The sequence below is a fragment of the Babylonia areolata genome, chromosome 29 (assembly GCF_041734735.1).
Source record: "Babylonia areolata isolate BAREFJ2019XMU chromosome 29, ASM4173473v1, whole genome shotgun sequence".
Taxonomy (NCBI): Eukaryota; Metazoa; Mollusca; class Gastropoda; order Neogastropoda; family Buccinidae; genus Babylonia; species Babylonia areolata.
The window spans coordinates 25,113,359-25,129,649 of NC_134904.1; the positions used below are offsets into that span (position 1 = coordinate 25,113,359).

Consider the following 16,291-nt stretch of genomic DNA (forward strand, 5'->3'; position numbering starts at 1 on the left):
TACTTTGCGCTTTATCCAGTAAAGGAATCATGAGGAGAGATAAAAAGACATTTAAAAATCGTTAAAAAGTATTCTGTATTAAATATGATAAGTAAATTAAAAAACAGAAGGAAAGAAAGGCATGCAAGCAGTATCGAACCATGTATGTTCAGTTCCGAAGCAAGTTGACAGGTCCTCATTGCTGCGGTGCATCTGATGTCAATTGCCTAAATTCAATATCTAATTAAAGCAAAGTTGTTGTTCTCTTCTTTGTGTGATAAATAAACGTCATTGTTTTGGACGTAATAACACCGTTTAAAGTATATTTTTTGTGCGTTTTATTATCTCAATTATTCTTGTATTTTGGCAGTAAAGGAGACGTTGCTATCACTTCAAGCACATCGCAACACAAGGTAATCTCTAGATCTGCACGAACCAGTCTACAATGGGCTGAAAGAAATGATCGATTCAATTTTTCTTTCATGTTCATTCCATTTAATTCAGTGTCCACTTTAGAAACAATGTGGGAAATGACTGAAGCTCTTTTTTTGTAACAATACAAACACACCCATGTGTTGAATCACACACACACACACACACGCACACACACACACACAATCAACAACAATGTCAGAACTGACTAAAGACAAGTTCTTTTTTGTAACAATACAAACACAACTATGCGCAGAATTACAAACACACACAAACACACACACACACGCACAAACACACACAGTCTCTCTGAACAGAAGAAGAAAAAAATTTTTGATGATTTTCTACCAATTTAAAGCATCCTCAAAAACTGGCACAAATTGCAGTAGCTGAGAAGTGACAAAGAAAAATGATTCAAACACAAAAGATACCATTTATTGAATTCCTTTTCCCAGTTGATCATGACACTGACTGGCAGGATGATAAGCACAGTGCGCACCTTGTCCATGTCAAACAGACCCGACAGAAAGGCAATCACCTGGATCGTCTTCCCCAGACTGAAACACAGAAAAAATAAATGTGTATCATGTCTGTCTCATGCACGCACCACACACACCGTACGCTCACCTCACACTGACACACCAGGCACACACACACTGCACACACACACATATGCAAACACACACAGGGTGATTATACACATGCATGCAAACACACGCAGTCATTATACATAGGCATGCATGCAAACACACAGATTCATTATACACAGGCATGCATGCAAACACACAAGAGTCATACATAGGCATGCATGCAAACACACAGTCATTATACACAGGCATGCATGCAAACACATACTGAGTCATTATACACAGGCTTGCATGCAAACACACATATAGTCATTATACATAGGCATGCATGCAAACACACAGTCATTATACACAGGCATGCACGCAAACACACAGCCATTATACACAGGCATGCATGCAAACACATACTGAGTCATTATACACAGGCATTCATGCAAACACATACAGTCGTTATACATGGGCATGCGTGCAGACATTCAGAGTCATTATACACAGGCATGCATGAAAACAGCCATTATACATAGGCATGCGTGCAGTCATTATACAAAGGCATGTGTGCAGACATTCAGAGTCATTATACACAGGCTTGCATGCAAACACACATATAGTCATTATACATAGGCATGCATGCAAACACACAGAGTCATTATACACAGGCATGCACGCAAACACACAGCCATTATACACAGGCATGCATGCAAACACATACTGAGTCATTATACACAGGTATTCATGCAAACACATACAGTCGTTATACATGGGCATGCGTGCAGACATTCAGTCATTATACACAGGCATGCATGAAAACAGCCATTATACATAGGCATGCGTGCAGTCATTATACAAAGGCATGTGTGCAGACATTCTGAGTCATTATACACAGGCATGCATGCAGACATTTAGAGTCATTATACACAGGCATGCATGCAGACATTTAGAGTCATTATACACGGGCATGCATGCAGACATTTAGAGTCATTATACACAGGCATGCATGCAGACATTTAGAGTCATTATACACGGGCATGCATGCAGACATTTAGAGTCATTATACATAGGCATGCGTACAGACATGAGTCATTATATACGGGCATGCATGCAGACATTTAGAGTCATTATACACGGGCATGCATGCAGACATTTAGAGTCATTATACACGGGCATGCATGCAGACATTTAGAGTCATTATACACAGGCATGCGTACAGACATTTAGAGTCATTATACACAGGTATGCGTGCAGATATTTAGAGTCATTATACACAGGCATGCGTACAGACATTTAGAGTCATTATACATTGGCATGCATGCAGACATTTAGAGTCATTATACACAGGCATGCGTACAGACATTTAGAGTCATTATACACAGGCATGCGTGCAGACATTTAGTCATTATACACAGGCATGCGTACAGACCTTTAGAGTCATTATACACAGGCATGCATGCAGACATTTAGAGTCATTATACACGGGCATGTGTGCAGACATTTAGAGTCATTATACACAGGCAAACACGTATCTGTTACTAGTATCACTCTTGGTGAAAGGACAAGCTGAATATGAACACAAACCTGCACACTAACAGATCAAATGTGCATCCATGTTCATGTGTATATACAATGCAAAAATCACCTTGTAGTAAACAGACAATAAACCAATGAGAAGAAGCACATGTGCATATACAATGTGAATGCATGTGCACACACACATGGCTCGGCTGATAAGGTCTTCTATCAGCTGTTAAAGAGGTCCCAGAACTATGAAATGCATTTCTCAGTATAATACATTTAGTTTGGTGGGTGCAAGGCTAATAAACATTCATCCATCATCTTCAAAATACACCAAGGGGAAAGGGTTCGCTGCAAGGCTGCATCTACAAGTTGACTATTTTCATAAACTCTGGTCTTCTTTTTTGCTCTTCTCCTCTTTGCATACTGGCTCATATTGCACCTGTGTTCTCCACATTTTTCTTAGCATTTTTCGTTCTCTTACTTCATTTGTTCTCTGTCTTACTTTGCATCTTTGTTCTTTTACTTTCCATCTTTGTCTTCCTACTTTGCACCTTTGTTTTCCTTCTCTTACTTCACTTTTGGTTCACCTTGCATTTTTTGTTTGTTTGGTTGGTGGTTTTTTTTGTTTGTTTGTTTTTTTGCTGTATTTGACAAGGAAATTTAAATTGAACTGATGCACACAAGTATTCATGCAATATATACTTTTTAAGCACTGCGTATTTAAATACAAATTTTAAAAATCTCATCATTCATGTATTGGATATTATTAGTTTCAACACACACATCCATCTTTTCATGTAGTGTTTAATGAGGCATTCAACCCATTCAAGCTCATGTAGTATTTAGTGAAGCACTCACCCCATATCATCCCCAAGGATGCCTCCTTTGTTTTTCTTGTGCAGCCCCCACATCCACAGAACTCCTTTTTTCTGGTGGCTGTAAAGCCTGCTGTTCAGGTCCTTGTGTAAATAGAATCCTGAATTGGACCCCAACTGAATCATCCCTCCTTCCATCTCCTCCTCTTCCTCTTGATCCTGACCACCATAGTTTTTGAGGTATTCCTGTGCACAATCAGCGTAAACAGTTAAACCAGCTGGGTCTTTTTCAGTTTTTGTTTATAACTATAAGTGAAAAAAACCTGTCATGGTAAACATACATGTGCACATGTGTATACATATAAAGGACTGTGCATGCGTGTGTGCACTGAGAGAGTGAATGATGAGAGAAAGGATTCAACAACAAAGGAGAGAGCAATGATGAATGGTGAGAGAGGAGAAAGTGTTGTGTAGGTGGAAGAAAAGAGGAGGGGTAAAAAAAGACAACAACAAAGCGCCCAGATGATGACCCCCCTCACTACAGGCCATGCTGGGCACCTCCCTGGAACTGAGGTACTCCCCTCACCACCACTCCAAAGATACCCAAGTAGCTGGAGGCCATCCCTGACGCAGAGGGGTAAAAACAGGTGAAGCTGGTCAGTGGTCAGTCTGACCACCCTGCTTCACCTGATTCTGATGTACTGAAGGTGTGCAGCATAGGTAACGCCTGACACTGACTGGGACTGATCTTCACATTGACGATCAGTGACTTGCAATTTAGACTTTGGAAACCTGACTCAATATTGTGGTAAATGAAATTAAACAAAAAAGTGTTTTTGTGGATAAGATAAAAAAAAACACAAAAAAAAACCAACTTTGAATTGCAGGGGATTAAAAACCAAATTTAAAAGACTATCAATATTTCATTATTTGAACAGCAACAAGTTTGATGTTGTTTGTCTACATGAAGCTCATATTACTAACAACAAACTAACCTGGTGGGAAAAGTATTGGAGAGGTGTAACTTTTTTCATCAACAGGTTACAAACAGGAGTAAGCTGGAAGTAATTTTAATTGTGAAACACTTCACTAGCAATGTCAGCTTAAAAATGGCACAAGACAGAATCCTAATTATTTCAGTAACCAATGAAAGACCTGAGTTCAATTTAGCAACTATTTATGCTCTGAATAACTTCAGAAAAAAAATAGCCTTTGAAGAACTCCACAATAAGTGCAACAAGTTTACTGACAACAATTGTATCTTGCTTGGAGACTTCAATTGTGTTTTGGATAATACATCAGGTGATCCACATACTGACATAGTGACACTAAACATAAGCACTGAATAGTTGAACTGACAAATAATGAACATTCCACACTAATGAATGTAATTATTCTCAGAGAAGAAATAATCAATTCATAGCCTGTTGCCTCAATTACTGTCTTTGTCAGATGGCATGTTACATCACTGTGTCTCTTGTGAATATTCAAGTCTTTTGACAGTTCCAACAAATTCCTATCACAAAAAAATAGTGACAGAACTTAACAAAAGTGAAATTCTCTGTGGTCCACATTATTGGAAATTTAATAATTAATAGTAATTCAAAGAATTTGACTTTTGAGTTTTGTAAGTAGAATGAATTAGTTGCTTGACAGACTTATATATATATATATATATATGTATATATTACATGACTAATGAGAACATTATTTTGACAAATGAAAAATCTGCAAAGTTGAAATAACTTTTAATAAGATCCCTCTATTGTGATTTGGTAAGGCGTTATCTTGTCAAAGAAAAAAAATGAGTCTTGCAGAATATATTTAGATTTTAGAAACAGAAAAACAGATTATTATAATATTAATCATCCAACAATCAAGCACACACCACTCTCATGCACCTAAAGCAAAAATTAAAGAGAAGAACTGACAAACTGGAGACCTACAACTTTAACCAATTCTGATTATAAAATACTAGCACTTTGCAGAGACTTAGCAATGTTATACATAAACTAGTAAATGAAGATCAGGTCCGGTACATGAAAGGGAGAAATATTTTTACAATTATATATATGATGATGATGATGAATGATATGGATACTTATAGTGCCTATCCTTGGTTGGAGACCAAGCTCTAAGCGCTTTACAAACATGAGTCATTTGCACAACAGGCTGCCTACCTGGGTAGAGCTGACTGATGGGCTGCCATTAGGCGCTCATCATTCGTTTCCTGTGTCATTCAATTAGATTTCAGGCAGGCACGCATACACACTCAGACAGATATGTAACATTTTACATGTATGACCTTTATGTTTATTTACCCTGCCTTGTAGGCAGCCATACTCCGTTTTTGGGGGTGTGCATGCTGGGTATGTTCTTGTTTCCATAACCAACACTGACATGGATTACAGGATCTTAAACATGCATATTTGATCTTCTGTGTGTGTGTACACACAAAGGGGGTTCAAGCACTAGCAGGTCTGCACATATGCTAACTGGGAGATTGGAAAAATCTCCACCCTTTACCCACCAGGCACCGTTACCGAGATTCAAACCCAGGACTCTCTGATTGAAAGTCCAATGCTTTAACCACTCCGCTATTGCACCCATCAAGGGCAATAGATAATGTAATTATTCAAATGAAAGCAATGAAGCTGGTTACTTACTCACTATCAACTATTCTCAAGCCTTTGATTCTGTATCCAAACCTTTCTTGTTTCATGTGTTTGAAGTATTTTATATTTGGTTTCGGTATGGACTTTAATTATTTAAAAAAATGATTTCAAGTTTTAACTACTGCCATTTCCAGTAGTATCAATAATGGAGATTGGCTTTCTGAACCATTTGATGTGCCATGTGGGATCAGAGAGGGATGTCCTTTTCTCCGCTTGTTTTTTTATTAGCAGTGGAACTTCTTGCAAATAAAATTAGAAATATTACTAACTACTAATAACTAACTGCTATAGCAGGTATTAAGTCACCTTTGTCTGACAATACAAATCCATTCCATATGAGAATAAAACAGCTGGCCAACGGTAATTTTCATGATAATCCCATTCACAGAGTACCTTTACCATGTAAAACATGCTCAGTTCCGCTGTAAAGACCAAAAAGCAAAACATGCATTCGAACACTAAAATGAAACACTCACATCCACAACCCTGCACAGACATCCAACCAATATACAACATGTACAGATAGTACAAAAACTATAGTATACACACAACATGACACTCACCATACATATATATCACAATACCTACGCACAATTCAAATCACAATATTCAACACTATCACTACAAAGATTAAAACCATATCACAATACTTAAAATGAATCACAATTTACATATTTTAATTTACATCACATCTAAAATCACAAATACTTAAAATCAATCTCACCCCATATGACATTTCTTAAAAGTAAAGAAGGCAATCTTAAATCAGTGGAAATACTTGAAAATTTGAAGATTTTCTGGTCTTAAGATGAATGCACACACACAAAAAGCTCTGAGAATGGGTCATTAAAACATTGAACTGCTTCCATTTACTTTAGTAAACAAAATAAAAATCTTAGGCATCTACTTTGAATCAAATAAATGGCAAGAGAAATTGGACAGCTGGACTCATAGAACACATCAAATGAATTCCTTGATCAACAAATGTTCTTGTTCTTGTTGCTTTTACTACAGTCCACAGGGCCATATTAGGACTGTCAAACCATACAAATGCTCAACTGCGTCAACACAAAACTGTCACATTTACAAAAAAACCAATAAAACAAACTAAAAAAACCACAGTTCATGACACAGTATCCCAACCATTTGGATTCTTCTGGCAAATAAGATGAGGCTATGCTAAGGACACCAGCCATTCTGCTTAATATAGAAGCTAAGACCATCATCATCATCATGGCCTGGCTTCGCTGACGAAGATCTAGGAAGGGCGTTGTCCACGTCTGATGCAGGCACGCTCATGGCTGACAAGGCCAATGCGGGAAAAGCAGAGTCGGCCGCAGCGGTTGCAAGGGAAAGTCTGGTCTGGGTTCGCGGCTGCAGCGTCGTGGTTCTTCCTCCTTCTGCGTTTGTCCTCAAGGCTGGCCCTGCGGTTGTTTTCGAAGGAGGAGACAGCTTGGTGGATGGTGCGTCGCCAGGTCTCTCGATCAGCGGCTACTGCGGACCACTGGCGATGGTCAATGTGACAGGCACCGAGAGCTTTCTTCAAGGAGTCTTTGTATCTCTTCTTGGGTGCTCCTCTGTCACGGTGGCCAGTGGACAGTTCGCCATACAGCGCGATCTTGGGCAGGCGGTGGTCCTCCATCCTGGACACGTGCCCTGCCCAACGTAGCTGGGTCTTTAGCAGCACTGCCTCGATGCTGATAGTCTTTGCCTGCTCCAGGACCTCGACATTTGTGATGTAGTCACTCCAGTGGATGCTGAGGATGGTGCGAAGGCAGCGCTGGTGGAAGCGATCAAGCAGTCGTATGTGGTGCCGGTAGGTGACCCAGGTTTCGGAGCCATACAACAAGGTGGGCAGTACAACAGCTCTGTACACGCTGATCTTTGTGTCTTTCTTCAGGTGTTTGTTGTTCCACACTCTCTTGTACAGCCTGCCGAATGCGCTGTTTGCCTTTGCAAGTCTGTTGTCGATCTCCTTGTCGATCTTGGCGTCAGACGAGATGGTGCAGCCTAGGTAGCTGAACTGGTGGACCGACTTCAGCTCTGTCTCACCGATGTTGATGTGAGGAGCGTGGAATTCTTCCTGTGGGGCAGGCTGGTGGAGAACTTCCGTCTTTTTCAGACTGACTTCTAGGCCGAAGAGCTGCGCAGCCTCTGCGAAGCAGGACGTTATACGCTGCAGGGCCGCTTCTGTATGGGCGACGAGGGCAGCATCGTCGGCAAACAGAAGCTCTCTGATGAGTTGCTCCAGTGTCTTGGTGTGGGTCTGTAGCCGCCTCAGGTTGAATAGGCTGCCATCAGTGCGGTATCTGATGAAGATACCGTCGTCGTCGCCAAGATCTTCAGTGGCCTGTTGGAGCATCATGCTGAAGAAGATCGTGAAGAGGGTCGGCGCGAGGACACAACCTTGTTTCACTCCATTTCCAATTGGGAAGGGCTCCGAAAGGTCGTTGCTGTGTCTGACCTGTCCACGCTGTTCCTCATGTAGTTGGATGACCATGCTGAGGAATTTTGGGGGGCATCCTAGACGTTTCATGATCTCCCACAGACCTTTTCTGCTCACGGTGTCGAAAGCTTTCGTGAGATCGACGAATGTCGCATACAGTCCTTTGTTCTGTTCCCGACATTTTTCTTGTAGCTGTCTGAGAACGAAGACCATGTCAGTGGTGCCTCTGTTGGCTCTAAAGCCACACTGACTCTCTGGGAGATGTTCTTCGGCGATAGTAGGCACCAGCCGATTTAGGAGGACTCTGGCGAGGATCTTGCCTGCGATGGAGAGCAGAGTTATCCCCCTGTAGTTGGAGCAGTCCGACTTTTCTCCCTTGTTTTTATACAGGGTGATGATGACTGCGTCACGGAGGTCCTGTGGTAGTTTGCCTTGCTCCCAGCAGCAGACAAAGAGGTTGTGGAGTTTGGAGTGTAGTGCTGGGCCTCCATTCTTCCACGCCTCCGGCGGAATTCCGTCAACCCCTGCTGCCTTGCCACATTTCAGCTGTTCAATGGCCTTGACAGTCTCTTCTAGGGTTGGTAGCTCGTCCAGTTGTAATTTCACTGGCTGTTGTGGGATGCGGAGAATTGCCGAGTCTTGAACCGTGCGGTTGGCGCTGAAGAGGGCCTGGAAATGTTCCGACCACCTGTTCAGGATCGACGTCTTGTCTGTGAAGAGCGCCTGGCCGTCTGCGCTGCGCAAAGGACTCTGGACCTGGTATGAGGGACCGTACACCGCCTTCAAGGCTTCGTATAAGCCCCGGTAGTCACCAGTGTCTGCACAAAGCTGAGCCCTCTCTGCCAGGTTGGTCCACCACCCATTTTGAATCTCACGAAGCTTGCGCTGGAGGTTGCTGCATATGAGCCGGAAGGTTGCTTTCTTCACCGGACAAGACGGTTGTGCAAGGTGAGCCTGGTGGGCTGATCTCTTCTTCGCCAACAATTCTTGGATCTCCTGGTTGTTTTCGTCAAACCAGTCCTTGTTCTTTTTCGACGAGAACCCTAGGACTTCTTCAGAGGACTGCAGGATGGCTGATTTCAGCTGTGCCCATAGTGCTTCTGGAGAGGGGTCTGTGGGGCAACTGGGGTCTTCAAGTTTGTCCTGAAGCTTCGCCTGGAATTCAGCTTTCACTTCAGCTGACTGAAAGTTGCCAACCTGGAATTTCTTCCTAGGAGCTCCTCCTTTCTTTGGTTTGGGCTTGAAGTGGAGCCTGAGCTTGCTGCGGACGAGGCGGTGGTCAGTATGACACTCCGCGCTGGGCATCACTCGGGTGTGTAGGACGTCTCGTACGTCTCTCTGGCGCATCAGGATGTAATCAATGAGGTGCCAATGTTTGGACCGAGGATGCATCCACGTTGTCTTCAGGCTGTCCTTCTGCTGGAAAATGGTGTTGGTGATGGTAAACTGCTGCTCTGCACAGAACTCGAGAAGAAGGCGCCCACTGTCGTTGCAATTACCAACGCCATGCTTGGCAAGGACTCCTTTCCAGGCTTCTGAATCTTGGCCAACTCTGGCATTGAAGTCGCCAAGGATGATGACCTTGTCGTCAGCAGGGGTGTTCTGAACGAGGTTGCGCAGATCAGTGTAAAACTTGACCTTTTCTGTGGGGTCCGCTTGGAGGGTTGGAGCGTACACGCTGAACAGAGTGGCATGCTGTTTGTTCCGTAGTGGGAGGCGCATGGACATAATTCGGTCTGAGTGTCCTGTTGGCAGGTTTTCAAGCTTGGAGGCAATGGTGCTCCTGACCATAAAGCCTACGCCATAAAGGCGTCTCTCGGTCTCTGGCTTGCCTGACCAGTAGAGGGTGTACCCAGCGCCGTGTTCCTGGAGGCTGCCTTTCCCTGCAAAGCGGACTTCGCTGACGGCAGCAATGTCAATGTTCAGTCTCTGAAGTTCGTGTGCGACTAGAGCGGAACGCCTTTCTGGGTGGTTGCTGTCTGCAGAGTCACGCATGGTTCGGATGTTCCAGCATGCTACCTGTAGTCCTTTTGCACCTAATTGTGAGGCAGGTGCCGGCCTTTTCTTCTCTATTGTTGTTCGACCGCGTTTGGAGATGCCCGTTGACCGCGGCTAGCCAACTGGGGGGTATGGAGATGAGCATTTGTTTGGACCACCTTTTCTAGGCCCCTCTCCGTGTGGAGCAAGCAGTGCTGTCCCTAGAAAAGGCTGCTTGGTCGTTCAGGGTGCTGCCGAGTGATGCTGTCACCTCCGGGTCAACAATCAGGCGACCAATATCCTGAACCGCCTGCATGCAGGATTGGAACTGCGGCTTCCAGTGACATCTTCCACCTGCCGTTTTCGCCCCTTTCCCATCGCTACAGGGCTTGGAATAGTTGGTGGCGCGGACGTGGACGTGTCCTTCAAGCCTGCGCAATGGAATTTTTAGGTGGAGTGCAGTGTGCGCAGTACTGGCCCCACCCTTTACACCCATGGTTCATCTGCCATAGCCTAGCAAGCTGGGACGGTGACAGTGAGGTCCTCAGGTCATAGGTTTTATATCAGACTGTCCTTGTCCTAGCCTCTGGCTCAAAAACCTTCCTCGGAGGCACGGGGGCGCGGCTACTGAAAGTCGGGACATGGCCATGGACCCAGGGTCAATGCATGTCGAGACTGTCCTGCATTCCTTAGCACTTCATGGGTTTTACTTCAGACTTTTCCTTGTCTTAGATGGACTGCCTTCCCGGGCTGTCGAGCTCCATCTGCCCGCATGTGACAGGTAGCACAGGGTTACATGGTACCTGTGGCAGGTAGAGACCTGACCTGACTATCAGCTAAGACAGACACTATAGAAAACACACATTAAAAAAATTTAATAATAAACACAAACACATATATCAATAACACTGAAACAGACTGTTGAAAAATACGCATGAATGATCAACCAATTTATCACTTAGTTTCACAAAATGACATTCAATCAAACACCCAGTCAAATTCTTGATGTTTCCAACACCCAGGATGCACAAAATACCAATGCTCACCTCCATTTTGGCAATCCTGCGAGCCAGCTTTTCATGGTGATGGATGCTGAGGGCCTCTCTGTTCAGCTCAAGGGCCTGCTGTACCTTGCCTTCCTGAGCCAGGTGCTTGGCCTTTTTCACCAGCTTGTTGAAGCGCACCTGTGCTTCCTTGATATCTGTCTGCTCCTTGGACAGCTCTGATCCGGACCCTTTTCTTGGTGTGTCATCTAGGCTGCTTTGTGAAGACCTCACTCCTTTGATGCGGGGGGAATCAGCCGGTATTCCTGCAGTCCAAATAAATTAAATGAAAGAATGAATTAATGAGGAAACATTAGATTTGCTAAAAGGAAAACTTAAACAACAAATCTGCAGAAGACATATTTGCATAATGTAATGGCATTATGATTGCATGTATTCCGCAAAACATTATAATTGCATATATTCCACAGGTTCAGTTGTACAGATTTATTTCACAAACATTTGATAGCTGCATGTGTAGTGGCAGTGATCAAAATAACAACTAGCTAGTGATGAAAGAAACTATGATCCAAGGAAAATTAGCTTTACATACTATGAAGGTAAAGAACTTCTACGCATGTTGAATTCAAGAATAAAACTAAAAACATTGTGAACTTGGGCAATACAATACAATCAACTCCAAAGCGTAATCAGTGAGAACCAAAGTCTAATTTTCAAACAGTTATTTAACTTAAGTAAATGTGTAAAGGCACATACACACAGAGCAATCAACAATAAATCCAGGCCTCATGTCTTTTTTTCCATGGGGAAGGGGAAGCTTAAAAAATCAGAGACAGTTTAATTTCTAACCTTAACCAGTTGAGTGCCAATAAGATGTCAGCTGACATCCTGCAAAAAGTGTTGCCATAGTGCCTAAAACTAAGACATCCACTGACATCCTGCATGTATTTCAATTTTTCCTTCATCAGTTTGGTGCAATGAACATTAACTGACTATGAATGGTTGGTTTAATCGATTAATGTGTCTGGATTATAAACATACTATGTAAGTGAGCATTCATCTGGTAGAAGACCCCTTTTTCCTCAATGATTTGTGTACTTGGACCACTTGGAGTGCATATGCAAAGGGTTTGCCTCACATGCCAAAAAGACATTAGACATTTTGTCAAGTGAAGACGGTGGTCCCAGTCAGTGGATTTACACAACCTTACAAGCTGTGCTGATGATTACGTCTAACGATGAGAGATGGATCTGTCTTGTCTTATGATTCGTTAACTCGAAGGTTATGACAATGACAGTGACAAAACGGATAACATCAAATTCTTTCTTCAGCCCATTTATCAAATGAGACATCATTTCTGAGCAAGTGACTATGACTGACAGTGAAGGCACGGTGCATTCACATAATCTGAGAAGAGGAGGAGGAGTGGTGTAAGACAATAGGTCGAAGACCAGACTTGAAGACCAGACAGAAGGCGGGATAATGGGGCATAGCCCAGCTGTCAGTGTTCATGCCTTTTCACAGGGATCAACTGCCTGAAATCCACTATTTTTTTTTTTTTTAACACAGGGTTGATAGACAATAGGAATCATGTGGGGTTTTTTTTCCACTTTTTCAAGATTTTTGTCACTGTTCAGTTGAGCAATTTCTTTATAGAGGAGAAAAACTGGATGCACAGCAGACACTTTGACAGATCATATACAACCAGGAAGAAGGGAATACCATCAAAGTACACTCTCTTCTAAAGGGGACGCTCTTACTAGTCTTAGGTATAAGAAAAGATTGACAGCTCACTCTCAGAACATGGCTGACTTTTTATCTTGACCAAACCCAAAAATGTCGACAATAAGCATGCTATTTCAAACTGTATTTCGTTTATTTTTTTTCTGGGTGTCATTCTGTGGAGGTGTTTTAATGCATAAAAATTATTATCCTCACTTTGAAATGCCTGAATAGATATGAAGATTCTTCTTCTTCTTCTTCTGCGTTCGCTCGTATGCACACGAGTGGGCTTTTATGTGTATGACCGTTTTTATCCCGCCATGTAGGCAGCCGTACTCCGTTTTCGGGGGTGTGCATGCTGGGTATGTTCTTGTTTCCATAACCCACCGAACGCTGACATGGATTACAGGATCTTTAACGTGCGTATTTGATCTTCTGCTTGCATATACACGCGAAGGGGATTCAGGCACTAGCAGGTCTGCATATATGCTGACCTGGGAGATCGTAAAAATCTTCACCCTTTACCCACCAGGCGCCGTCACTGTGATTCGAACCCGGGACCCTCAGATTGAAAGTCCAACGTTTTAACCATTCGGCTACTGCGCCCGTCGATATGAAGATTCAAAATTATTAGAAAATTCTTGAGTGTAATGTTATCAAATTAGAATTTCTGCATGGTGCAACAGCTCACACCTTTGGGTGTTTGCAATACTCACTCTTACCGAGCCCTGAATGATCTTGGAAAAACTTTGAGGGGAGACCCTGCATGGTCAGACACATGCGGAGGTCTGGAACCTCCTGGTTGGTTAGACTGGAACCCAGCATCTTCTTATAAAGGGTGTTCTCTCGGATATTTGGTGCTTTTGAAATTTGAGCCTTGTTTATATGTGAATTTATATGAATCATATTGACAGTTGTGTGTGAGCTGTTGCAATAAAGTGCAGAAATTCTAATTCTATAATGTTACACTCTGAAATTTTCTAATTTCTGCACAAAGTAAGTGCAACAGCTCATACCTTTGGGTAACTGTTTAACAGTCGTATGGTTCACAAATGGTATTATATGAGTTGACTTTTCATGACAAAAGAAGAGAAGGACAAACTTGAGAAAAACAACGAAAAACTTGTATTCAAATCTTTATTTACATGCTAAAACTAAAACCTGATGCCATGAGTGCATGAAACACAACACACAAAAGTCCATTTCAATCATTCTGCCACTGACTGAACCGCGTCACGGATATGTGACCTTCCACCAGGAAATGAGTCGCTTTGCACCAGAGGGAAGATTTTTAGTTATAGATATGACGTAAATCTGCAACAAATGGGCTTTACAGCATAATTTTTTTTTTTTTTTTTAATTAAAAAAAAAATGTAAATCTTAAGTCATGAAAGAATCGAACTGAGAAATCAAGACTGAAAATGAAATGTTTTGGAACATGTTCATAGCAACCACATTCTTCCAATCAAGATATATATGTTCATGAAATTATGCATACACATCCTTAGTGGCAATATCCACAACTGCACAAACTTTGAAAGAAAAAGATTGAGTGTACTCGATTTCATTACAATAGAAATTTCTTATTTTTTTGGAATGAACTGTGACTGGGTGTTAAGTATATTTACTTTTCAATCAGCTCATGATGTATAAAAACCAACCAATTTCCAGATTAGTTTTGTATGGTATTGACTAATTGTTTATGGTGTTTGTGGTCCAACTGCTATAAACTTTTACACTGTAAAGCATGTGTACTAAAATCTATGCCAGATTAATGGGGGGAAATGCTAAATCATGATGCCGAATTGTGTATTTTTTGCAAGTCAATGTGCTCACTGGCTTATTGTGCTTGTAATATTAACATAATCCATGCAGTAAGCACAACATATAACAAAAGATCCATACAACAAAACTGCTCTGTTGAACCACCACCAGTGGGGAGGGGGGAGGAGGGGGGGGTTTCGATGCTGCAAAGTGTTTCTTCTGGCAATACACACAGCTTGGCAAAGTGAAGTGTCCTGCAGAGTCCAGTCTGCAGAAGCCATTATCTGCTGCAGTGGAACATCATGTAGCATGGCACAACTAGTTTCTGTTGCATAAGTTGAGTCTGCTGACTCCCCTACGCCTGCTTCCCGTAACTCTGACACAATCCACCTAAGTGCTGGGGTGGGCAAGACAAAACTGTGTTGTGGAGGTGGTGTTGTGGTGACGAAAGGAGGGTGCCAGTGCCCCACCTGGTCTGCTTGCTGGCCCCTCCTCTTGTGGTAAAGAGCGGCAGTCAGGGAAGTGATGACAGAGCTTTACTGGCTTTACTGGCTGGAGAGACCGACTCCTGAATGAAGCCTGAACCTCTCTTCTGCTCTTCATCGACTGGATGATAGAATCCAAGTCCGTACAGAAGAGACTGGTCTCAGAAGGAGGGAGCTTTTCCAGTATCATTCTGCCCTGTATTTAGGCAAAGATGGCAACAATCATTGCACAGGTTTGTTGTCTCTGCAGCAAGAATTTGCAGTGCATGACCCAGTGTATTGGTCATATCTTCACAGAGTAAATGTTGGATCTCTGCACTAGGTCCCGTTCGTTCATCCAAGTTGATGTGAGCAAAGAAGAAAGCTTCCCTATATTTGCAGTAGTCATGGCCAGACATACTGCATGTGCTGCAGCTCCAATCTGCATCTGCTGAGCACTTAAAAAGTCATCCCTCCAGCAGGCCACATCATCATTCAGAAAGATGACTGGATGTAATTGTGCAGCAAACGCCTCTGCTTGGTCATGTGCTGTATACATGGCCATGACCCTGCAGGGCCTAGTATACAGATCGATCTCAGCCAGCAGAGCAGCAAGTGGCTTCCCTCTTCCTTTCTCCTGCCCTTAGTTAACCTAGCCCCTGACCTCTTCACGCTCAGTCTTGGCATTGGGAAATTCCTCTTTTCCTTTGTCTACACCCACCCTCTTTGTTCCTTCCTAGTCCACCCAAACCCAGACCCAGTTCATGACCCCCCAGCCCTGTGGCTCCAGATCCAGTGGAATTAAACAGCCTGTCTCCACTTTCTCCTTCCCTTATTCCCCTCCCACCCAGTCAGGAAGTGGGTCAAACTACGTGGATGTCAGCATGGCGTCAGATGTGTTGGACACAGAAGAA

The 16,291-nt window shown here is 42.8% G+C and overlaps 1 protein-coding gene across 1 annotated transcript in view; it reads right to left on the reverse strand.

The window, feature by feature from the left end:
• Positions 1 to 16,291, reverse strand: part of LOC143302257 (DNA excision repair protein ERCC-6-like) — a 139,389-nt gene that overhangs the window by 110,082 nt on the left and 13,016 nt on the right. The window contains exons 2-4 of the mRNA XM_076616847.1: positions 11,470 to 11,732; positions 3,369 to 3,571; positions 843 to 968 (exon numbers count right to left, since the gene is read on the reverse strand). Of these exons, the coding sequence (XP_076472962.1) occupies positions 843 to 968; positions 3,369 to 3,571; positions 11,470 to 11,732 (592 nt within the window). The remainder of the gene's footprint in view (positions 1 to 842; positions 969 to 3,368; positions 3,572 to 11,469; positions 11,733 to 16,291) is intronic.